Source organism: Erpetoichthys calabaricus, chromosome 18 (assembly GCF_900747795.2).
Source record: "Erpetoichthys calabaricus chromosome 18, fErpCal1.3, whole genome shotgun sequence".
NCBI lineage: Eukaryota > Metazoa > Chordata > Cladistia > Polypteriformes > Polypteridae > Erpetoichthys > Erpetoichthys calabaricus.
This window is the reverse complement of record NC_041411.2, coordinates 22548666-22574261: the sequence shown is the minus strand read 5'-3', so window position 1 is coordinate 22574261 and position 25596 is coordinate 22548666. Positions and strand designations below refer to the sequence as shown.

General features: G+C 41.9%; 1 protein-coding gene across 7 annotated transcripts in view; it reads left to right on the top strand.

Moving 5' to 3' along the window:
* The window catches only part of fbrsl1 (fibrosin-like 1), a 358399-nt gene that overhangs the window by 292436 nt on the left and 40367 nt on the right, over positions 1-25596 (top strand). For all 7 annotated transcript variants that reach the window (XM_051921559.1, XM_051921560.1, XM_051921561.1 and 4 more), the window contains one exon: positions 3681-3729. In XM_051921559.1, coding sequence (XP_051777519.1) covers positions 3681-3729 — 49 coding nt within the window. The remainder of the gene's footprint in view (positions 1-3680; positions 3730-25596) is intronic.

Here is a 25596-nt window from a genome sequence, read left to right as displayed (position 1 = left end):
ACCTCTGTTTGTCTTCATTTATTTGTTGTTCTGTATCATGGCGTCAGTCTTGTAAGGACACACCGCATATCAGATGGAGTGGAGTTGCCAGGCCCATCTGTGCTGCTGGCCTGGGTGGGATAACGTGTAGTGTGTAGCAGTTATTCTTTTGCTAGTGGGGTTACACATTCCCATAGTTGGAAGACAACTCTGCATCACCATTTAATAATGGAGAGGGTTATGTCCATTGTGGCTTCTTGACAAAATTCTTCATGCCTGACTTTTTTGAATTGGTTTGGTAAAGTGAACTACCCACAGTAGTGGTAATCACTGAGCCCAAGAGAACACTGAGCAGTGTCCCTGCATGCATGCCACAAGTTGATTGGATGGAGCAGATCCTTTGTGGTTGTGTTAAATCATAAAGGCATTTGGTGGAGTCTTGCTGTCATCTCAGCTGTGTACTTAAGTGATTGCTAAACTGTCACTGTTGCTTTTCTCTTAATACAGATAATTAACACAGCAAAGGGTCTTTTAAGTGTTTCTGTTCTGACGTGTTGCATGCTGATTAGCACATGCAAGTAAGTATTTCACTGTACTCTGTACACATGACATTAATGACCTTAGAACAGAAGAAGTCCCATCTGAGGAAATAAGTTAACAATGGAAACAGTAGAAGGTGGCGGTGCAGCACCCTATTAGCCAGGTCAGTGTGCTGTCAAGTCTGCTTCAGTCCCACTACTGGCTCATTTTGTGATCTGGTGCACACTGGGTAGACGCTGTTTAGTACCAGAGTGGTGCTGTCTGTTTAACAGTGCATGGGCAGATGAATGAACAACAGCGAACAACTGACACCCATCTGTCCATTTTTTTAAGTCAAGTATAGGGACACAAGGGAATCTAGCAGGAAGATAAGAGATAAAGTGCAATGGCCATAATTTCATATATGATTGAAAACAAAAACTACAGGAAAGTGGATTGACAGTATGGAATCAACACAATAGGTATCAAAGAGTCATCTGAAGAATAAACGGGCAGGGCCAATCAGAAGCAGAGCAACATGAGCCTCTAGAATAGTGAAACATCTAGCATCAGAGAACTTCTGATGCCTGTTAGGTTTATATCTATCAGACAATAATGACAGGTCAGTTTGTTGTTAGGACACCCAAAGCAGAAGTAACCTTTTGACAGTAATTCAATATTGGACATTGAGCTAGTGGTGGGATAATGTGTTGATAGGACAAGGCTGATAAGGGAAGTCTGGAAATCCTGTAAAGATATGATGGGATCACAAAGTAATTCCTCAGTGCAAAAGAGGCAGAGTTGGACTATAGAAAAGCAGACTGCTGCAATAGTGCCATCTTGGAAGAGCAGTTCAGGAAGGCTTCAAGGAGGTTGGCTGTGATCAATGGCAGATGTTTCAAAGAATTAAGATAAAGCAGAAGAGTCCTCAAAAGCAGTTCAACTTTCTTAGTGTTGCATTACATTTTGCTTAACTCTGTCGTTTACACTTAGTGGACATTTTATTAGACCTACCTATCTAATGGTCTCTGAATGTTTTCAGGTATAAATTCAACAAAGTTCTGGAAATATTCCTTGGAAAGTATGGTCCATGCCAGCTTTGTAGCATTGTGCAATTCCTGTAAATTGTTTTGGCCCTGCATTTATACTACAAACCTCCCTTTCCACCTCATTCCAAATGGTGTATTGCAGTCAAGTCTGTGGACTGTAGGAGCTACTGGAGTAAACTGAAGTCACTGTCATACTGTGAAGTAAAAGTGTGCACATGGTCAGCTATAAAGCTGGTACTCAGCTGATATTAAGAGAACTTGTGTGCCCCTGGAAGAGTAAAATGAATGGCCTTGTGGAGGAGCAGGCGATATGTGTTAACATGTAAACACCACTGCTTGCACACAATGTCATGGTAAGAGTCAGTGATATGTTCTACAGAAGCCCGACCTGGAGAAAGGACACAGGAATCTCTCTTCCATGACAGTCTTTGAACAGGTGTAGTCTTAGAATATAGAAGCACATTCAAATAAAAAGGCAGGTGTGTCATATTTCAAACACTTGTCTGGCCTGAGGACATTCCTGGAAACTCTGGGCCATACAGGTGGCGAGCCATGCAGAGCACAGCACTGGCATGAGACACACCACTGATCCTGGGAGTAAAGAGTTAAAGCAGCAGCAAAGCTGCAGGAATCCAACCCCTAATCAAATGTAAAAAAGAACGCAGATCTAGAGAGGAAACAGCAGATGTTACCAATAATTAGAGAACCAAAGACGAAGTGCAGATTGTGTCACAGGAAATTATATTTCCAACACTGTGAGACCATAGATAAACAGAAGTACATGGCGGAAAGTTTACATTCTATTTTATAAGGCGAGATAAGCCCAGCCATTCAGGAGTTACAGTATGGACCATCTGGTACCAATCTTGGAGCTTTGTTTGATTTTTCTCTTTGACTGCATCACTTGTGTGCCTTTCAGAAAAAGCCTGAACTTGAAAATAAACCTGCTCTTATTCTGTTTGTGTGTTTAATGGTATTGGAGTTTGGTTTTTTTTTCCTATTGTCTGCATTTTTGACAGGTTTAATGACATGTCGAGACCTAAGTGTGGTTATTGTGCCATGGGCCACATGATGTGAGGTCAAAGTTTACAGAGGATAACCACACAGAATGGGGGGGCTGCTTCTTAGTGAGAACTACAGTGATTTCTTCATGGATCCTGAGCTAAACAGATACAGGGGCACAAATACTTTAAGGGAGAGCACCTCGCCTTCAAGTCTGTTCCCTTAAGTGCACTGACTTTACACTGCCATGGTGCCAGTGGTGTTAGATGGCAGTGGCAAACCCTAAAAGAATTTGTACATGCTCAAGCTGGCATGCGAGGGTGCCTTTTCCTAGCCCAGCACCACTGTCTCCATGGATAGGAAGCCAACCTACCATCACATTGACGCAACTAATTGGCAATCGCCAGTCTACCTAAATAGCACGCATACAGGGCTGTGTGTTGAAACCCTATGCAGATACATTGGGATTCGGACCTAGCAGGCGGCACTGGTGGGTCAGCAAAGTGGAGAAATAAATATTTGCCTGCCTTGTGTAGCATGTTTGATGCATGCCTCGAACTGATCCATTTCAAGATCAGCAGCGGATTGCCACTCGGGTCGAGATGTGTTCCTGTAGTGTGCTTATTAATGCCACGACCTCCAGCCCCACGTGGTTCAACTGACTGGCACAGGGCGAGCTGTTTTTTGTTCCATGTCTCAAACTAATTTGATTCTTTTAAAGATACACCTTTAAAAATATAGCTGTTTGAGTTTTCTACTTTGTATGTGTTTTACGGGGGCCGTGAGCACACTTTTGTGATTGACCTGTAAACGATCTATTTATGCTGGTTTTCTGACAGTGATTGTTCTTTTCCTAAAATTGGTACCACCAGTTGTTTGTTACACCTGAGAGACTTTGTGTTTGTGTACAAGTAACGTTGTCATTTGTTTGTCAGTATCAAGGAGCAGCTCTGTTGTCATAGTGGGGTTACTGTCTCTGTTTTTATGATTTCTTTCTGAATTAGTTTTGTGGATTGCATTCTATAGACCATGCAGAGATGTACAAGCTTGGTGTTTTACTTAATCAGAATTGAAGATCTGCTGCCCACGTTTCTCTCATCTTTGTGCTTCCTTTTTGTTGTTTTTTTGCAGGCATCTGATGTTGGATCAGAGAAGCTCTTCTCTCCGGCTCCCAGCAAAGGTAAGACTGAGTTTTTCCAGACTCCAAACTGTCTTGCTGGCATATCACATTGCATTGTTACACACTTCCTCCTCTGTATTTTTGTTCTATAACACAGTATATGGAGAAGATGATGTGGCCAGGACATTAGGTTAACAAATGCACCAGCCACTAGTGTACTTGACGGCTTTTGTCTCAGTTACCCAAACATTAAGGTCTTCACACCCAGAGATCTAACCCTTGCAATGCCATCTTAATCTGAGCTGGATAGCTGCCCTTTAGTTCAGCTGGGATGGATTAAGTGGGAGTTGAGGAGAGTGGGGGTGCTGGTAGATTGTAACTACAAAACAAGGAAAAAATCTCTTTCATTTCACCAAAATTTCCAGGCCCTCTGGATCAACGCAAGGCACAGACTGAAACTAGATGTAACTTTTTAATCCTGAAGAGGCTTTATTGTGGCTTTTTGTTGGCCGTGTCCCCGTTCTTTGAAAGTGGGTGCAAGCTGTTCCAGGGTAGGCCTCAAGTATGCAAGACTGCATGTTGTGTCAATAGAAAGACTGCCTGTGCAGCCCAGGCCTCAGGCTCTTCAAACCTTTGTGCTGTCAGTGATCATTTGAGGCTCTCCGTGCATATTGTGGTTTTTAGATGAAGTAGATGTGCTTCTGCGTCTTCCCTGATGATAAAGGTACTGTTGGACCACATCTCAAGATGTGACACATGCAGAGACAGGACCAACATGAAAGACTGTATAGCAAGTAGTGTGATCAACCACATGTGCAATCTAAAAAGAAAAAACACTCTACAGATTTTTGTCACGTGATTCCTTGCTGTTTTGTGGTGTATTCAGACATTATCTTTGGGTTTGTGTCCCATTGTGCCAGGAACTCTTGGTGTGATATATACTACTAAACATTCAAGTCCGTATGCTCATCGGCCCCACGGAGTGAGACGGCACTCCTTAGTCCATTACTTACAGTTCTCTCCCACTGATGGAATACGATATTTGTTCTCAGTCCTTGTGGTTACACCGTTAACTCCTTGGGAGACAGGCTAAAATACTGTAGCAGTTTTAGAAACAGAAGGAACCTTGTGTATTTATTTTTTCAGTGGCAATCTTTAGAACTAAATATCAATATAAATTCCAATATATTCTTTGCAAACTGGAATCTAAAAAAAGAAAGAAACAGGAGTTACAAAATGAATGAAGCCATACAATTGGAAGTTTGGAGATGTGCTAATATACTGATGGGACTATAGTGCCTGACTGTGTGTAAGGTGACTGTTGAGGTCCGTCTTGGGCCCCGTCCACACCACTGCACTTAAGTTTAAAAACGCAGATACTAGTCTCCGTTACTGCCGAACATCCACACCATCCCGACGTTTTTAACCCATGAAAATGGAAACTGCATTCCTGAGCTGCATACTTCTGAAAACACAGCCTCAGTGTTGTAATGTGGATGCATGCAAACAAAGACTGTAATCGTGCTCGGATTTGTTTGTGCTTATTTCATGGTCTTAGATCCTGGTGTTTACAACTTCTCATTCTCTGATTGGTCGCTCTTCACGGAAGAAAACCACATTCCAACATTGCTGTCAATGGTACTTGTTATGTTGCTCACTTGTATCCATCTAAGTTTCATTTTTGTACAATTTGAATGCTACGTATGTACGCAAAAGGCAAATAATTGACCGGTTACTACAGTTCTGCAATGACACCACAGGATTTATCTCCCCTTCAAAGATCGGCGAGGACATGCCCAGTGTAGGTGAACTGCTATATCCTGTACGTTTTTGGTTGTTTTAGTGTGGATGGAGATATTTTGATGAAAGATGAGAAAGTGCTTTGGTGGGAAGAGATTATGTTGGTTTTTAAACACGAATTTTAAATGAAAATGTAGAAGTGTGGCTGTAGCCTTAGTTAAGAAACATTTTTGCTCACGTTTTTTGCACTGGTGCTGTGACCCCCGTGCTCAGTAATTTGGTTTGTCACCCTGAGTAGGAGGTGTTGATTGATGAATTAGGCAGATGCACTGCACTCCTCTTTTTTTGAAAAAGTCACCTCACATATGCTGATTTTTACATCGCTACTCCTTTCAATTTGCTCAACAACAGTAAGCCTTTACAAGCTGGGTAACCAGAACTGGTGGTGAGCTGAAGACGATGAATGCAGAAGCCATCTTAGTTGTTCACATTCCTTCGGCCAGATCCCCTCAATGGCTGTGGTTTGCAGAGATACCCTGATTTGTCTGAGACATGTATGTGAATTCTTGTAATTCCACCTCGGTGCCAACAGTCAGCAAGAGACAGACTCGACTGAGGATAAAAGCAGTTGTGGTAACTTGGATGTGGGCAGGGGCATGCTGTGGAACACAGATGTTTCATTTGATCCTTAAGTAAAAGCTGGAGGGAAGATTTGGGTTTTGGAAGGCCTGTGAAGCAGAAGTAATGAATAATATTTTAAAATAAGAACAATGGGAGCCTTTCCAAACTCATGAGGTTGCTAATGTTAGTGGATGTGCATATGGCAATGCTTGCCCTTATCTGAGTACAATGTGCAGCATCTGAACTATTCCACCCTATCTGATCATTTGGCATTTTACGAACATTTGGTTAAGAGAAGAGAAAAGGGCGCCCACACTTGTCTGTGTGGAGATGTTAAGAGATGGCGAAAGTCTTGCCTGATGTTTTGTTGTTGTTTTTTGTGGCCTGCTTTCTTCTGAGCTCCATTTCGCTTAGTGGACTTGCCAATGCAGTAAAACAGCAGGGGTTGGGGGACAGTGATTTTTATATAGCTGGTTTGTCGCGGGTACCTGGAAGGCCACCTTTGGGACAGAAAAGAAAGATTGCAGAAAACCCATTTTGAAGTGGATTTGTGCCCTTGTAATCCTGATTAATTTTGACCCGTTGTGCTCATTTTAAACAGCGCATTACAGCGAGCGTGAGCACAGCAAGCTAGAGGCGAAACGAAGGGCTTAGCGGCTTTGCAAGGCTTAGCAGCAGATGGCATTTTAAGCCGGACTTAATAAATTGTTTCCATTAAACTTAGCAGCCCACACATACAGGATTAGGCTAAGGAACAAAGAAAGGGAAAGAAAGAAAAACTGCCATAAAGGCGAGTAGTATCACCAGCAATAATTTCAACTGTTCATTAATGGCTGAAGCCTGAAATAGTGTAGCTGTTGGACCACATGAACCTTCGCCCCCCCCCCACCGTCCAACCCATCCCAATTTTTTTTTTCTTTCCTAAAATAACTGGTGCTCACTGCTCCTCCTTACAGGCTTTCTCTAGCGCACAAAGGCCCCTGTGCTTTTGCCACATTTAATCTGCTGTGTTTGATCAGTCAAGTACAAGTGTAGGGTAGAATCGAGGAGTGTTGCAAATCTGGCTTTTGAGTGAGTGTCTGATCTGTTCACTCACAGAGTCAGCGTGTCTTCCTTGCTTCTGTGTTTTTGGCATCGATTTAAACGTCACAAGCAAGACTTGCACTTTTATCTGAACCAAACCACAAGATAGAAAGCATGCAGGCCGCCTGTGAAGGATACAGGTGGGCAAGGAGTTGGGTATACATGCTCCCTGTATACTCCACAGAGTGGTGGCTCTGAGGCTAGGGGTGTGCACTGGTAATCGGAAGGTTGCCGGTTCGAATCCCGTAAATGCCAAAAGAGACTGCTCTGTTGGGCCCTTGACCAAGGCCCTTCACCTGCAATTGCTGAGTGCTTTGAGTAGTGAGAAAAGCGCTATATAAATGCAAAGAATTATTACAACACTACTTTTTTTAACAAATTGAGCTTAATGCCAGCATTTTTTCCAGCATTTAACAAAGCTAGTTGCTTGTTTGTTTATCATCTGCTAATTGAAAAAGCATCACCACCTAATTGTGAGCAGCATTTTTAGAAATGAATCAGTATAATTAGGTAACAGCATCTATCGACTTGCCTACAGCAATTAAAAAGGCAGCAAAACAGAAGGAAGCATTTGCCTGCTTGGCTCCTTCCCATTTGCTTATCGTCCAGTTGGGAATTTTAAACAACTGGACAAAGTGGGCCTTATGTTTGGCAGGGTTAGGATGTGTTTGGCCAGGTGGTGATGAGTGGAGTAGGTGCTTTGGATAGGAGCCCACGGTCCAGCTCATGGCAGATGAAGGTGTTTGTCAGTCATAAAGGGAGGAAGTGATTTCTCACCCTACATACACCCTTAGCTAGTTATGTCCTGCAGTTAGCTGGTGAGTTGTGATCGGCTTACCTAATGATTTGTTTTGGTAAGACACCACTGTGTGTGGTTGTGTATGCTGATCCTACTTGATATGAAATAAAAATCTTTTAAGATGTATGTATTATTTTATCCTAAATCAGCTTTGCAACTACCATAGCGCCATTCAGCGAGGACAAAATAAATAGCATACAGCGGCAGATAAAAACTCTTGTTTAAATATTAATTGAGCCATCACTGACAGAGATTGCTTTTTTGATTTAAAGCTGGAAACAAGCTGCAGGAGACAAAAAGCAATTACTGAAGTGAGAAAGCAGTGCTCTGTCTGTACCCCTGTAAACCCCCAGCCTCCCGCGCCACTGCCTGCTCCACAGCACATGCACCTGTTGTGACAAACCAGACACGGCGCACCTCGGCAGGCCACACAGCCAGGAGCCCAGTCACATTTCTTATGCTGTTCTTTAAGCGGACAGTAAATTAGTGCTTTTGCTACTTTGTGACTAAACAGCAGAAAAGCTGTTTTTATGTGATGGGATATTATTTAGCATATGTTACCTAATACATAGCAAAGTAAGGGTAGCAAGATGGACTTTATTCTGTGATTGCTCAGAGCACATTCTCCCAGATGGTCGTGGCTGGATGCCCATGGGTGTTTATGGCCCATATTCACCCCTACTAACTGTAAAGAACAAATTCAAGCCAAACCTGATGCCTCTTTATGTGTTCATTTTAATTTGGGAATGCTAACAGCAGGTTACAGTCAAGTCCATTGCAGGGGTTCATGTTTTTAATTGGGTGCTTTCGTGGTGTTGATGGAGGGGAGAGGATCAGTGCATTTAAAACTCAACGGCCTTGGCAGCCTTGCCGTGTGTGGCATAGTGCCTGATGAAATTTTGTGGGTTTTGATCACATGAACTCTTGGCTTTTGTTTTAAGTTGCTTGTTTAACACCACTGAGCACTTCTGTGCTTTGTTGTTTGGGGGGGCTTTCACTTCCAGCTAGCTGCATCTGAATTCTTAAAAGGCAGTTACCTCTGTGTTTGGGCACCTCTTTTCTGCTTGTGAATGGTAAGGATGCCCTTAGCTAATATTTCAAGTGAATGGTGCGCTGCTTTTTTATAGCAGGTTTTCTGCCTGTGATGTGTATGGTGACATATTGCCCGAGCCCCAGAAGGACAGACAGTCAGAGCTGCACTGATTCACAAAGAGCGTGACGGTGCACGCTCGCTGATTGATTTCAGATATGTCCAGTAATTGCTTATTCTCATAGCTAATCTCCTCTTGAGGGGAAAACTGCAATGGCTAAGAACAGATTTCTCTTTCTTAGGTTAGGGATTTCTCGGGTCCTGTTTCTAATGATTTTTACACTTTAGACATTTTTTTTTTTTTAAATATTACAAAGATCTTGTAATATCTTGTCAAGGTACAATGAGTCCACTTCTTGCTTTTTTTCCCCACATATTCATCTTTATTGCAATTTTCACATTGCCAATTTGTGGAACTTCTATTTTTGTATTTTCTAATGCTTTTTCAAACTTTTGGAAGCACATTTGACGTACGTGAAAAAAAGACTGAATCAGAAAGCGGTCTGCATGCCATACGGATGTCTCTACTGTTTGCCTGTCTGTCTTGATTTAAAGAGCAATTTATTCTGTCATATGTGACACTGTATGTTTTAGAGGCCACGCAATCTAAATGATATTGGGGCTACCTGATCAGAGAGTTCTTTATTGTTGATGGAGAGATGTTATCTGGACCAGGAGCTTTATGACATTTATGTCTGTTTTCGTAACTTTTACAGATTTTTAGAAAAGCATGGTTTGCCGTTATTGTATCTGATAATTGTTTTAGATGTTATACAGATTGCCTGACAGAAACTTGTATATGAAGTAACTGTGTCCATATACTCTCCTAATCCATCAGAGGCATTTGTGAGTCTTTCCACAACTTCACTAGTCCACTTCTGCACAGTTTTTATTTCTGGTTTAGCTGATTTCAGTTTTTGACTATATGAGGGGACAAGAGATATCATGGCATGGTCAGAGTTGCCCAAAGAGGCTCATAAAAATGCCATGGTAAGCATCAGAAGCAGTGCTCTAACAGCGGTCCTAAGTTTTCTCCACTCTAGCAGCACATTTCACCAGCTGTTTGTATTTGGGGAGTTTAGATGCCAAGGTGGAGGTATTAAAGTGACCCAAGATAATACCTGTGGAATGTATGTATTGATTTATTTATTTTTAGTAGCTAAGACCTGTTCAGCTAAAATCTGTATTGCTGATGTGCTGTTTGATTGAGGCGGCACATAGTCTCCAATTAAAACGACAGACGTAAATTCTCTAGGCAGGCAAAATGGTTTGTAATGAATTGTCAGAAATTCCACATGAGGTGAGTAGCTTCTTGCCAGCACTTCAACATCATCTCTTATATATATTTCTCTTCTGGTTCGTCCTGCTTCCACTTCAAAACCGGTCCCGCCCACACGCAGCCGACGGCATTTCTAGATTCCTATTCGTCCTCTTCCATGTCATGCACTATACTGTCCTGCTGAGCCTAATACATCCAACAAGTACTCGAGGTGCTGCCACAGCGGTAAAGTAGCTTTACCACCTTTGCGGGAGCCACCTGTGTCTTTACAACAGCTTCTTACAAAGCAAACATCAGAAGCTAAAAATTATCGTGAACACATTTGAGAATACAACTCTTCTCTCACGTTTGCTTCCATGGGTGCACAGATAACTCAACCTCCTGGCCACGGACCATACTGTTTTAAAATACACGGGCAAATTTATCACCAAATCTCTCTACTATACGTGAACACTTCTACCTCTCCAGGATATGGACAGTTGTATGTTTTTGACACAGCGCAAGCTACTTAAGTACGCTTACAAAATAAAGCAAACTCTGCATGCAGCGAAAATGTACTTCTCCAGCTAGATTCCATGCTCAGAACCATCAACCCCTTCGCTAAATCATACACATGCATGAAATCGCTCAGTCCAATCCAACAGCATCTGTATGAATGGTTTTCAAGGAAAACCCTAGGCAGGATTTACGACGATATAATGCCCCGACATGTCACACCGATGTTACAGCGATTTTCGTCGGAGAAGATGGCGAAACGCCTGCCAAAAGGGACATTTGCATCTATCCCATAGGCAACTCCTATAAACAGATTTCCACGCTCAATATGAATTACGATCCTATGGTTTACTCACTTTTGTTCCCTTACGGAGACATTGGCTGGCACAAAGATTTACAACATGTTCCTGATAAAAGAACTGCCAAGCGAATAAGGCTTACTCAATGCCAATTTTACACATACAGATTAGCAATGAGGAGTACATTTAGTATTTTGCACTGCTGTGGCAAACTATTCCAACAGTACGTTGTAGATGCATATGTTAAAACAGAGGGCGCGTGTCTCAACTATCTCAGATTACATCAACAAGATCTGCGCGTGGAACAATACAAAGGACTATCAGACGCACTGCAAGCAAACGCTGAAATATTACCATCCACATTTCCAGGAAATCCAAGATATATGCAACAAAACTATCAGGATGCCATGGCCATAGTACGTAAATTCGGAAAGCCTGATTTATTTATCACTTTCACATGTACAGTAATCCTGTTTGGCTGGAAATTCTACATGCACACTGCATCTTTCAAGACGTATTTATTTATTCTTGAATTCTGAATTCCTTTCTCAGCGTTTTCCATTCCTATTCTTCCACCGCCGTATGCTATGGCGGGCGTCGGCTAGTTGTTAATAAACAAACATACTCCACCACCTTTTTGTTTGTTACAGAGATCATAACGCTGATCTGCTCTAAAAAGGTTGCATCCAGGAAGATTGTCAGCCGTGTCGTGGTTAAATCAGTCAGCCAAGTGTCAGGATGGCGTAGCTCTGAAGCGAGTGAGCAGCCATTTCTAGAGCTTTTAAGTAATCAGTGCTCATCTGTTTTATTGCACAACAGTTGGATGTTTGAAACAAAAGCTGCATCTCCTAAAACGAAGAGGGGGCCCAGCTCTGTGCCCCTGCCTTCTTCCATTAGGGCGGTTTATGCTCCAGCTGAGTCTCCACCTTCCTACACGATTCACTCTCCTGTCTCACTGAGGGGCACCTGTGCACCCCTCTGCTTCAGTCTCCTGCTTCAGTAAGATCAAAAGTGTGGCTAAAAGTGCTGATGTTTAAGCTAGAAAAACTGGCGAGAATCCATTCAGCATTAAAAAGCAATAAATCAGCTCAGAAATAAGTTAAATGATGAACTACATTTACAAACAAAAGCGTCAAAACTAACAGTGACAGGAACACCATGTAACTTTCTTTCAGTGCCGTCTTATTAGGAGAGTGGGTTTTATTCTGAAATTTGTTCTTAATTTTGCTTAAACACCAGAAAGAAAAAATATGAAAATCTTTCCCTTTCGTGATTCATGTTTTTCATGCCAAATTGAATTTTGCAGACACAGAAGTATCAGTTTCGCTGTTCAAGTTCTTACAGGGTCATTCAATTTGTTTTTCTCTTTTTCATCACACTTAGATACATTTATCTCACTGTAGATGTCATTTTAACGTAACATCTTCCCTCTAGCCTCCCACTGACCAGACTAGTTTTACGTCAAAGCACCTCTGGTGTGATTCTTAGTACAGCAGGTTTGTCTCTTAAGATTTTCCTTTTCTTTCACTTAGTCTGACTGTTAAAACCGATGGCGTTACATTGATGGTACCTGTAGGTCATTTTTACTTAAGGTCTGAAGTTATGAATTATGAAGTTTTAATTAACTTAGAAGGATCAGAGGACCATCTCCACATTTTTGTGTACTTGGAGGTACCCATGTTTTTATTATAAACTATTTCAGGAAAAGAAATGAAATATGGCCTTTTCCTAAATCTAAATCACCACCTTGAAAATGAGAAAGGCACGAAACACAAATAACGAAGCACCAACTGCATCTTTGTTGTCAGATGCTGAGTTTGTACTGCCTGTCACTCGTCCCAGGCTTTAATGGAATGAATGCTCATGTGCCTTTCAAACAGCAATTTTGGATTGTATGGAGCTGGAAAACCAAGAGTAAGCGCCAGAAAGGCAAAGAAAGCATCTCTCCTTTACACTCCGTGAAATGCAATGGCACTTGTTGCCTCTCGGTTTTCAATTTCACAGTAGTAAAGTGCAAAGGGCTTTTTTAATTTAACTTTATCTCGTACGTACATAATATTTTCACGTATGAATGAGATAAGGGTTATCCCATAATTTTTTTCACTGTGTGCTTCAGAGCTTCCATAGTAAAGTCAGTCGCCAGTTTTAAAATACAACAGTTCCATTTCCAAGGTTAGACAAATGTCACTTGAGGTGAAGCTTCTTCTTTGTTGTCAACTTTACTGGTTTGTCACATTTTGACTTCTCCACATTGAGCTCATCGGGTTCTGAGTTATGTGGACTGTTTGAGAAATGAAAAGTTGGGTTTCAGACATCTTATGTTGTTGAAATATTTAAACTCTTTGTACTTTTATGTAAATGACCATTGGCAAATACCAAGAGAGAAAGCTTTCAGCACTAACCACCAGGCTTACTGTAACACTAAAGTGTAACCAGTAATTATTTGAGCATGAAAAATTAAATGAAATCAACAGGGTGTACCCCTGAAATGCTGGATTGTCTTGTTTTCATTGACCTACAGTAAGTTCTGTTAATCCTGTGCATTTAACATACACAATGCTGGAGGCGGGCAAAAAGTCTATTGTCTGACATTGGAGGAAGCCGTGTGTGTGTGTGTGTGTGTGTGTGTGTGTGTGTGTGTGTTTTTGTAAGCTGTAGTTAATAATATAATAATAAGAGGAGATGTTTTAGGGCACAATGGAATAGCTAGCAGTGAATGTACTAAACTGAATTTCAAAAAGACAGATTTAAAATTGCAAAGCCTTAACAACTCAGTTGTGACGAATTTGCAGACGTGTGGACAGCCTCGTGGTACAAGTATAGCTCACTGCATGCACTGCAACTTTAGAGTGAAAGTTAAAAGCAGGAGGAAACCCACCAGAGGTTAAGGGCATTGGGTGTGCAATGTAGACATACAAACGCAGACTGAGAAAAGCAAAATGAAACAAGACGGCATTGTAACACATAAACTGTGAGGCCAGTAGTGTACTTGAATTAAAGAAATCCCTCAAATAATAACAACTGCTTTAGAAAACTTCTCATACAGAAAAAAAATGTTTATTTATTTTTGTATCCCCATAAAAGCTGAATTTTTATGGTTTTGAAGACCAAGACTGAGACAGTTTTCAAACACACACCACTGATGCTAATGCCCAGTCGTGTCTGCAGTCACTCCACGTACACCTCACTGCAGCATGAGGGGCTGAACTCGGCTTTTGTGTGGGACGGAGTGACCAGTACTTGTGCACTCACATGTTGTACTTCACTCTGCACACTGTGTGTCAATCAGGACCCCAGAAATGTCATGACATAGTCGGAAAAGTTCAAAGCAGACAAACAGAGCCTCTCTGTTGCACAGTCAGTGGTCTTGGGTTTAGCCAGAGTGTGTGGGGCTCACTAAAGTGCTAAAATGCTGAAGCTTCTTAAGTCAAACCCCAAAAGCAGATATTCATTTTGGAGTGTGTGCCATTAGCTTGACGGTACACACTGTGAATAAGATACTTCTAGGCTAAACGTTCATTACACCACACCTTATGAGAAAGGCTAGGGAATCCTAAAGGTCCAGCCCCGTCTTGCACAGAGATCAGCACAATCACAGGGTACAAGCCAAAGAATGGTACACTTGGGATACAGGATCTCAGCCCCTTGGGAGCCCACAGCTGCCATTCTCAGTGCAGCTTTGCTCCCCATATTGCACAAAGTAGTTAAAAGAAAGTCCAGAGATGAAGAACTGTAAAGCTGATTCCAGGGATATTAGGGACTAGCTGTGTTACGCTGGGGAATTTCCAGAGACGATGGACCTCAGTTAAGTGCCGTCAGTTAAACGGCTATACCAGAAGTGCAACGTAAATATCAAAGTACTTTTCTGTTGGCAACATTTGTTAGCTTCCTAGCAATAACTAACATTATTAGTTGGTGTAGCGGTTAAGGCCTTGGACTTCAAACCTGAGGTTGTGGGTTTAAACCCACTGCTGTCACTGTGTGGCCCTCAGCAAGTCACTTGACCTGCATGTACTCCAATTGGAAATCCAAAGGAAATATAATCATAAATGTTGTAAGTCACCTTGGATAATATTTATTAATAATATTTTTAGGTCGCTAGAGCTACTTACCGTATTTTAGAACATTATATACACGATTTTCAATAGGAAAACATTCCTGCATTGGATCAATTCCTGCTTTTCCTAGCAAATTGACCTTAACTTTTGTTGATGGTCACAATTTCACGGGAAAGTAGATTCTTTTGGTTTGAAATGGGTTAATAAGTAGGAGTGATGTGAAATTAGAGTAAGTGTTATTATCATTATTAGATTTTGTATGATTTTCATTTGTGTACGCTGTTCACTCAAGTGCAGTATTTCTTTTTTGTGTTTTTCATCAGTTTTGAAATCCGCCGGTATTAAAGTATATTGTCGTGTTTGGGCTTCTGACTTACATAGACAGACAACCAGGAGGGAGCAAAGAGACAAAGAGAAGGAAGAGTAGTGGAGCTTTATTTATCCAGACATGTAGCAATGTGACAACTTCTTCATTGTTTGTTCCAGTGGAGTGATGGATAGCCAAGATGAGAGCCGTAAGCATCTGAGAGTGCTGGTAGTCCACAGCAAAAAACAGCGTTTGCTAACCACTGAGCTTCCTTGAACTTTGTTGTTCCATTTTACAACGTGATCCTGTCCAGAACGCCACCCCGTCTTCAGTCGTCTCTCCACCTTCTTGGATAGTGGGGCTATTCACATTTCATTCATTTACATAAAGCATGCCTTTGCATTACCATAAATATCGACGCGTCACCAAATTTCAATCAAACCAGTCAATACATTTTTGAGATTTTGGGGTATTTACTTTTTATATTGTAGGGCATTTTTACCTCTAAACACTGATATATCAAAGTGTGCTTTCTTATCAGAGATCTGCTGTCTTTTTAATTAAACGATAAGTAGTGGCCTTGTTGGTAGGTGAGCAAATTAGTCCGTCAACTTTGCAATAGATTAGTAATGAGGGAACTTTTAAAGGTATGGATCTTTTCTGTTTAAGCAGTTAAGATTTGTCTTGAAGGGCATGAGTAGGATAGATGCCGCCTTTTACCTTAAAATCATCAATGAATATGGCAGCACAGATGGAAGGTATTGCAGGGTGAAATTAACACAAATGGCAGGAAACATTTAGTCAGATAGTGCAATTGAAGATATGTGGATCAAGTTATTAAGCGGTGTAATTGAAAGAGAGGCTGAAATGTCAAGGTGAAATTGACTTGGCTTGTCAAGTGAATTAAACACAACAGGCCATATAACAGACTGAATAGCCCGTTCTCTACAATGCCGGTTAAGGCATCACACCAAACAGAAATGTCTCATTCAGGACGTCAAAACTTTGCTGTCCAGCTTTGGGCATTCACATTTGTTTCCCAGCAAGTTAGGACACAAGACAAGTAGTCTTATGCTATAAAACTTGAGCAGGGCTGGCAAGAAATGACCGAGTGTCTTTACCCATTTCATGTGTAATTCATATCCAGATTCAAAGTATATTTCAGTATGATCCAATACTATACACATACACATCTAATTTACCTGGTTGGGATGTTCAGCAATCCTCAGTGGTAAACCTCATGAAAATTTTACAGAAGACATCCAACACCAGATTTGCTCGAAGGGGCCCCATTACTTGAAATTGTGAACTTTGACTGAGGGACGAATAGGCAAGTGCAGAGATGAGAGAGGGCTGAAGGGGTTTTGGGCATGTGAAGGGACAGCTGGAGAATGACTAGATGAAGACAGAGGGGCCATGGAAAACAGACAGACAATTAGGGAAGCAAGAGTCCTTTCGGAGTAGAAGAAGCCCGTGGCTGTTGGAACAGGTAGAGACAAGTGATTGTTGAGTGAAGATTGGTGCTTCTACTGGGTGTCCAGTGCTGCCTGCTCTCAGACAAACTGAAGTATCAAAAGAAAACATCTTTAGGTGTCTTTTTGTGGATTGTCTTTCTTTTTCTGCTTCATAACATAGGTAAATATTTCAGGATACCATGGGCCCCCACTGATCTTGAGGTGCTGGTTTCCAGTTGGAGATATAAAAATGTGCTGTTAATTTGAAAGATTAGACATGGCAGACCTAAGTAGCTTCTGTACTTCCAGGGAAGTGAGCTATAAAAGAAGCAGTCCCAGTAAGCACATAGTAGTTAATGGTAGCAGCTCTTTTAAACAAGCTGTGTGTGTGTGTTTTTAACCTGAGATTTTTCTGCCTCATCTCGAAGACATTTTGACTTTAAATTATTCCCATCTGGGTGTTTGAACTCGTATAGCGGAGTGTATCCTACAAAGGACTGGACTGGCTGCTGGGGTGGGCACTGTCCTCCCAGAGATCATATCTGGCTAGCTGGATGGCAGTAACACTGAAGGTTTAAGACGTGTGGTTAGTTACCTTTCCTTGAAATGTGGGGCAGCAGAACTTCTCATGTCTTTTTATGGCCCTTTGTCTTAACACTGCAATACGCACATAACTGCCCATTGCAGTCCTTTTCCTTGCATGAAAGCAGGGCTCAAGAAAGGGAAGCAGATTTGTGAGTTCACTGTGTGTGATATTAAATAGTGTAAAAAATGTAGAAATGCAAAACACAAGCCATGCCCTGAAGCAGCATATAAACTTGAGTGAAAAAAGGACAACAGTAACTGGTGGTGAGCAAAGAGGATAGGAAAACATGGAGGAACAGCGTGATCAACGGTGGAGAGCGTAGTGAGGAACAAGAGCTAAGGTTTGGGTCGAACAGGCACAGTCCTGTAGGTCGCAGGTCGTCATATGGCCCCTGCTACAGTTAGACGTGAATGGGGTCAGCCAAAGGGTTAATGTCGTCGGAGCTTGTGCTCTTTTTTAAGTAATGAAGCCTATGGATGCTTTAGTATTCTATCTGCCTGTTTTTTTGCAAAGCAATTTCAGGTCTTGTGGTCAGCAATGATTGTTTGATATACAAGAAATGGAGGCAGCCCTTGAGAGCCAGGAGATCATATTAAGGCCTGTGTGCCAGATTAGACACTAAAGAATACAATAACGCTCTGTTGATCTTGTAGCAGGTGCACTTCAAGAGAAAACACTTGGATATTATATTTAGTACCACAAAGCCATCTGTGTCTCTGCAGAAATTGTTTCCAAAACTTTCACAGCTTTCCCTCGCCTGTGGTTGAAGTGCTGCTCTCTCTCCAAAGATCTGTAACTGAATTTATCCTTCTGTCCTTCCATGAGACGAGGAGCAACTACTTGTTTTTCCTGCTGTCAGAAGCGGCTCTGATCTCATTTGTGAACTGCAGCCAGTTAGGAATAATGTGCTTCATGGCTTTGTGTTGAGGAGAGCTGACTAAATCTCAGCTTCCTCTGCAGAAAGAGGGGCTTGCTTTGTGCCTTTTGGTGAAAAGAACATTTTGGCTTAGCTCTTGCACGTCAGTCTATAACCACGAGAGACAAAGGTAGCAGAACGTCATTCTGCAGATTGTGTCTTTCAGACGTCCTAGAGCGAGCTTACTGAAGGAATGGGCCTTTACTGTGTGTACAATGGGGTGACGCGAGCAGACTTCTTATATAAAAACCAAGGGCTCAAAGTGCTAGGAAACAGGCATATATTGAGTCAATTGATAAAATACATCCATACATTAAGCTGGCTTTCAAAGTAAACCAGATAACAAAAATTGTAATTCATTGTCATAATGATGTCTGTCACCTTCTGCTAGATGACTGTTCGTGGCCCTGAGGTTAACTTCATCTTGCCTCCTTCTAAGAAGCGTGCCCAGTTCTGGAGTGGCAAAGCAGAGAGCTGCTCTGGGGGGATGCTGGTCTGTCAGAATTCAGCCAGCCAGAAATTCTGCATTTTGTGTGCCCAACATGAGTGTAGTATGACAGCATGTGGTGTGAAAGCAAGTTGTGCTGTCGTCGTGAGTGGAGCCAGCAAGCGAGTGGGAGTCGTGAGAGGAGGCGGAGGAGGAGGAGGAGGAGGGGGTGGACGAGCTGTACCTGGCCCCTTTTTAAAACGAGGAGGAAAGCCAGTCTGATTCCTTCTTGGCAGTGTTCATATAAACTGTAACAGAAGCACTGGCACTATGCTTGGACACATAATCAAGTTCAAATTGTAGAATTTAATGTGTGAACAAATGAATGCAGTGTCTGTGCAAAAACAGCAGCTGTTCAAGCAGCACGCAAAATATCAATTATTGTGCTGAATTTACCCGCACACACCAGTGACAAAGTTTCTGCTCATTTACCATCTGAACCGTTTTATTATCGCAGTACATTCAAAAAGGTTTATGCGGCTATGGTTTTTGTTTTTTGCACACCTGCGTTGTCTTTGCCCCTTTGACTACACGTTAGTCATTCTAACGTGTGTGTGGTCTGATTTACTGTAAAACGGACGATGCTGTCGGCCACATTGGCTTAGTGAGTCAGCCGTGTTGCACTTTGTACAATGTCTGTGAATTCTGCTTAAAACGATAGCTAGTGGCATGGCGCCTGTTCTAAGTGTGGCTGACTCCAGTTTGTAATCCAGCTCGCATTTATCAGTCACATGCTGACAGCTTTTAATGAATTTCTGACAAAAATCTTTTGTTTTTCTTAATTATCCTCTGCCAGTTAGACTGTTTCAAGAAGCTAACCATTAAACTTTTTGAACAGGCCCAATGCATGGACTTGACGTGTCTTAAAATATCCATTGTAATTTAAACATAGATATTATAATTACTGTTAGCTGGGCAGCGCTGAAGACGAGGCACAGTCACGCCATGCAAAGAGTGTAGCCCGTCTTGTGGCAGGGCCTGGTCGGGCGGCTGCACACAAGTCAATAAGCAGTAATTGCCTCGGCTGGCAGCGAGCACTGAACAGGGATACGGATTACAAGCGCCAAGGTCGCGGGTATTGATCTTTAGGCAGTATAAGCGGGTAACATTGAGTGCCGAGACCTGCATTTATGTTTTAATTGGAGCAATTAATATCTTTACTCTCGAGTGAAGAAAGAAATCAATAAGCTCTCCAGAAGAAAGGATCTTCCTTCTCCTACCCCTTCCTGGAGCCGCACTGATGCATTTTAAACCATGGGATTTTGGTTGAAGTGTTTCTGGCCGTGGCACAGTGTTTTTAATGTTCCAGCAGGGCTTGTCTTTTGTTGTGGCCGGTGACAAGGAAGACATAAACATGGGACTTCATGGTGGGAGTAAGTTTGTGATTTACATGGCCTCTTTCCACAGTTTTTCTGTGCAGCTAGGAGACTTCCAGCTATGAGTGACATTGGGATAGCTGTGGCATCTTGACTTTGATTACCACGGTGTATTTGACTGGTGTTTCAGAAGTCACAGTTTACTTTCCTTGCCATGTAACATACAAAAACTAAATGTAACACAAAACACTGCTTGACATCGGTACATTTGGGTAAGTGTTGAGTATTCTAAAGGTCAAAACCTAGCGGAGGCATCCATGAGACCACAGTGTGATGGCTGGTGTATGGAGCCCAGCTGTATTGAAGTTTTTTTCCAGATGCCGTACACCGCTGTATTTTGTGACTGCCAAAGGTTGGAGGAGCTCCCATCTTCTGTAAAACTTCGAGGGAGGCATTCGTTTTACTACTCGGCCTTGCTAGCTACTAGACGAGCTGTTGCTTCTGTTTACCACACTTGTGAATGACACAACTGCAGTGTGTTTGTCATCTTGAGGACTTAACAATGTGGACGTGTCTTGGACACTGTCACACTAAATGTGCATTAATGTAGCTACGTTTAGAATTGTGTATCTTGTAAGAATAAAATATGACATTAAAATCCAGGAAACTCTGGACTTTCCGTTCAAACGTAAAAATATCAGGATTTGATTAAATCAACCGTCGGGTACTTGTTCTGTGACTCCCTACTACATCGGTTTATGATGAGGGCACGTTTAAAGCAAATCCCTACTTGGACTGAGCATTGTCATTCATAGTGTACGTTCCCAGCAGTCTCTGTCACTGAACATTTCTTTTCTCACAATTCTCCACCTTTAGGGCTCACCTCCTTCCTGTGTTCATTGAAAAGTGGACAAAATCAGGCAGGTGACATGCTGTACGCTAACTGGGTTGGGGGCTACAATGTCAATAAGAATGAGTCTTACAGGAAGATCCATGAAGAGAGAAGGCAGAGAGCTTTCACAGAGAGGTACACAATGGATAAGTGGCCAGCGGTAAAGCAGACCTGTGCCTGGAGGAGCAAGCTGAGAGATGTTGTGCACATCACAGTGGCTCTCAGATTAAGAGTTGATGAAGGTGTGACAGAGCATTTAGAAGTCGCACTTCAAAAAGAAATAAATGTAAGTTATTTGTAAGGGTCTATGATGTGAAAATGCATTGTAAATATTCTAAATGGCTAAGCCTGAAACTGCGTCAAAACAGAGTGGTACGTGTGAAGGAGTGCCGTGGTAAAGCTACGTTTGAAAAGTGAAATTTGAAAGACATGAATTAAATTACAGTTGTGTTTGTACAGAGTCACGCCTCCTGGGCACTCTGGGGTCTCTCACAATCCAGTGCTGACCCCGCTGTGAGAATACCATTGCTTAAAATCCTTCCCAGCTGGGTCTGCTTCTTCAGGATGTACAGTTAGTTGAATTTGGGGTGCTTATACAGGGAGAAGCAGAACAAGTAGCAGTTGATTTTATATTTTTCCAGTCCAGAATATCAAACTGTAAACTGTTGATGTTGTGAATCAGAAGCAAGAGACGAGGACTGTTGTTTACTTGGCTAGCTTGCTAGGGTGAGCCCATGAAGGGGTCTGAGCACAACTAAACCAAATGAACCAACTGAAACGTGGAGGAAAGTCAAAGTCACGGGCACCTGTATGAGCCTTTAGAGAGACAAGAGAGCACTGAGATAAGGACAGAGGCTTAGAGAGCTGCTCTGTGTACTCCCTGATGCCACACTGCGTAAAGCTTCACTGTTGGTGCGCTCTGGCAGCTTTAGAGACAGCACCAGCATGGCTGCCGGAGAGCCACTCTTGTATGTCTGTCCCTTTTTTGTTCTGCAGATGCTGACAACAGGTAATAAACATTTATGACACTGTAACAAGCTGCCATTAATTATTTGAAGAATCTACCGTACATGTGTGCTGACAGAGATTTTGTAGTGGGCTTCAGTCTCGAACAGTGCTGTTTAGATTGGCTGTATGCCAGTACCATCTTACTGATTCTGCTGTAGCATCCGCTAAGGCCATGGCCATGTTGTAGGGTGACATGAGCAGCTGTTAGCTGGCACTGCTGTCATTTTAATCCATATTACACCAGACATTATGTCACAGACTGTCACTGAGCAATCACAACTTTTTATTGGTAGCATGAGTTATAAACTACTAGAATGTGTTTTCAAAGGAATGAGTCTTATCAGTGAAGTATTTAAGGAGTCCAGTCACACTGTTTGTTAGTACTTTACACTGAGCCTCAAAAACGTGTGTTGTGGCTGTGGTTATAAATCTTTTCCTATTCAACAATCCACTCAAAAACAGTTTACAGTAAAGTTTAATCAAATTCTTAAGAACCAAAGATCATTAATGCAACGTAACTCCACTAATCAGGAGCCTTGCTGTTACAAGTCATACAGTAATGAGGGAAAGTAGCAGAAGTCCTCATCTGTGAAGACATTTCTTCCGCCTCTACTGACCCTTTTATTATTTTCTCAGCATGCCACAGTTCTGCTTTGAGGGCTGCGGTGTAACATTTATTGGCATCAAAAGGACACTTTCAAAAGAGGAGAACTGCTTCTTTATTGTGTATGAACTTTCAAAATAAGCAACGTGACAAAATTGTGGTGCTGTGTGTTAAAGGCCTATGCCTTTTTATGGGCGTCCTCTTTATTAAATTCCTGTTAAAGCCCAATTTCAAGCCAAGGCTGCGTGTTAACTGTGTGGTCTGTGGTTCTCGCTGCCATGCCTCCAGTGCTCCTCTTATATGTGGCCACCATGCCAGTGTCAGTAAACTTGGCTGGTTACACAGTGCCCTTCTCAAGACTAGTGACTGATAAGGGCATCAGAACAACATGGCTATAGGAGATGATAAGTCCAATATGTTATGGATTACTAATCTCCTTCAAGCTTAGTTCACAGAGGGAGGCCTCGTATGCAATTGGAGAATACAAACAGATCAGCATAAGATTTACTGATCTGTTTGTATTTATGTCACTGCTGTATTTTGTTCTGTTTATGAAATCTGTATCTCATGTAGTGATTTGTAGAAACCTTGTTATGCTATTATCTGTCTCTCTAGATCAGGGGTGTCCAAAAATTTTCATTCCAACTCTTTCCCTAATCAGTGACCAGTTTTCACTGCTAATTAACTCCTTTTCCCTTCATTTGAATAGCCCTGTTTTTAAGGATTCAGTCCTCTGAATTGATTTGTTTCTTCTTTAAATGACAGCCAAACAGAAATGAGATGGGAAATGAGCCAACAGATGACCAGCTAAACTGGAATGTCAAACTCCAACCAATTTCTTAATGAGAAGCCAATTCTTGCTGTTAATTAAAGCCGGTATTGAATATCCTGACATGTTGCTGCTCTCATTCTGCCACAGCAGACTGTTGATTTTCTGTTTTTTCTAAGACCAACATCCAGATGTTTTGGTGACCTGAGCAGTCCAATATGACCGAGACCTTCACCTTTCTTTATTTTTAGGTTCAATTGGCAGCTTGTTTTGTGTCTCATTATTGTTTGGCTGCTCATTAATGAAAAAGAAACAACTAAGGAGTCTGAGTCAAGTTAATTAAAACGAAGGCCAAACAAGTTAATCTACTGCAAAAATGGCTCACTAATTAAAAAGATGGTTAGAATGAAAACCTGCGGCCCACCAGGACCAGAGTTGGACACCCCTGCTCCAGATTATAGATGACTGACCCCATTTGAGAAGCTGCAGTATTTCTGCAAAATGCACCTGTTTCATTTTTATCTTCCTGGCTCAAGTGTTTTTTTAACAAGACTGAGCCGAAAGCTTTACAAAATCTCAAGGGTACTCCTGTCCGAGACTCTTCTCTAACAAAGGCTGTATTGTTGTAATGGTTTTTGGCATATCCATTACTGTTCAGATTCACAGTAACAATTTGTTATCCGTTGTTCTGCCTCCCAGCAGCACTCCTGCACATTTCTGTAAGTCACCTTGCCACCTTATAACATCTTAACCCTTCTGTCCATTCTACAGGAGTTCATTCTGACCAGCACTCTTTATTAAATTCATGCTGTTAATACTCCCGTTATATTTAATATCACATCCATAAGTCTCAGGGCATGCAGGAAAGGTCATTGTCCTTATTAGGCCAAAAGTTCTCATCGGTTGACAAGGCCAAGGTCTGCTCCACACTTTCATGTTTCCACAGCCTCACCTGGCATGCATGGCAGTTAAGAACCGTGCCACACAAGGCCTCATACACAGAAGGTGCCTACCTCAGAAAGAAGTCATTAGGGCATCAGAATACACTAGGGGTTTCATTTTCTGCTACACTGAATCTTCCAGAACACAACCAACTTTGAGAACACAGTAAATGTACACAGTTGGGGGCTATAAAGCCCTATAAATCACATTATGGGCATGAGACAATAAATGCTGAATTTTAAAGTCAAATCATATCCATCCTGTTTTAATACATTAAAAGAAGTCTTGCTTGGGGAGTGTATTGCAGTCTAATGGATAAAATGTGCCCACCTGTAATCTGGCCTTGTGTGTGCCTATCATTGTGACCATCTCATCCCACCCACAATTTTGGCCATGCTGCTTCGCTCAAAGCATCGCCCTTTGTCATCTAGGAAAATTGTGCTTTTTATTCTACATGCAGTTTGTTGGGCCCACTTTGTCTGGTAGACCAGAATCCTAAAGAGTGGTCTGTGTCTGTAAAGACAGATAGATATGAGGGCAAGCAGGCATGTCAGGTGTGATTAAGTATCCGTTTTATGTGTTGGTCTGTGACCATGTTTTCTGTTAGTGCACTTGAAGAACAGAAGAACAGAATCTGACATTTCTTCTAGTTGGTGAACTTGTTGGTTGGGTTTACTGCACAGTTGGGTGGCATAATAAAAGCACAAGGTAACAAATGTGCACAATTCGTAAAACCTATGGGGTTAGTTACACATGAAGAGGGTACTTGTATTGTGCAGCTCTGAAAGAGACCCCCGTCGATGTGTCTGTATTAACAATCACTTGATCTTGTGGTATATTTAGACATGTTGACAGGGAGTCCACTGTCCAAATAACTGCTAACTTACAATGATAGAGATACTGGGTGGGTTCAAGGGGGCTCAGGTAATGAGCTGAAGTAGCTGATAAAAGTTACATACATTACTACCCAATAAGCTACCAGTTAAAGGACAAGTTTTATTTTTTTTAAGTCACTGTTATTTCTTCACAATCACAGTATATATTGATTTGCCACATGAAATTGTGGTCTGAAGATCTAGCTTACACTAGGACTTTAAAATGGAGGCAAAGGGTACTGGGGTTCAACAAGAAGACTAAAGCCCCAAGACTTGTTGAACACATCCACTCTGAGGCAGCACAGTG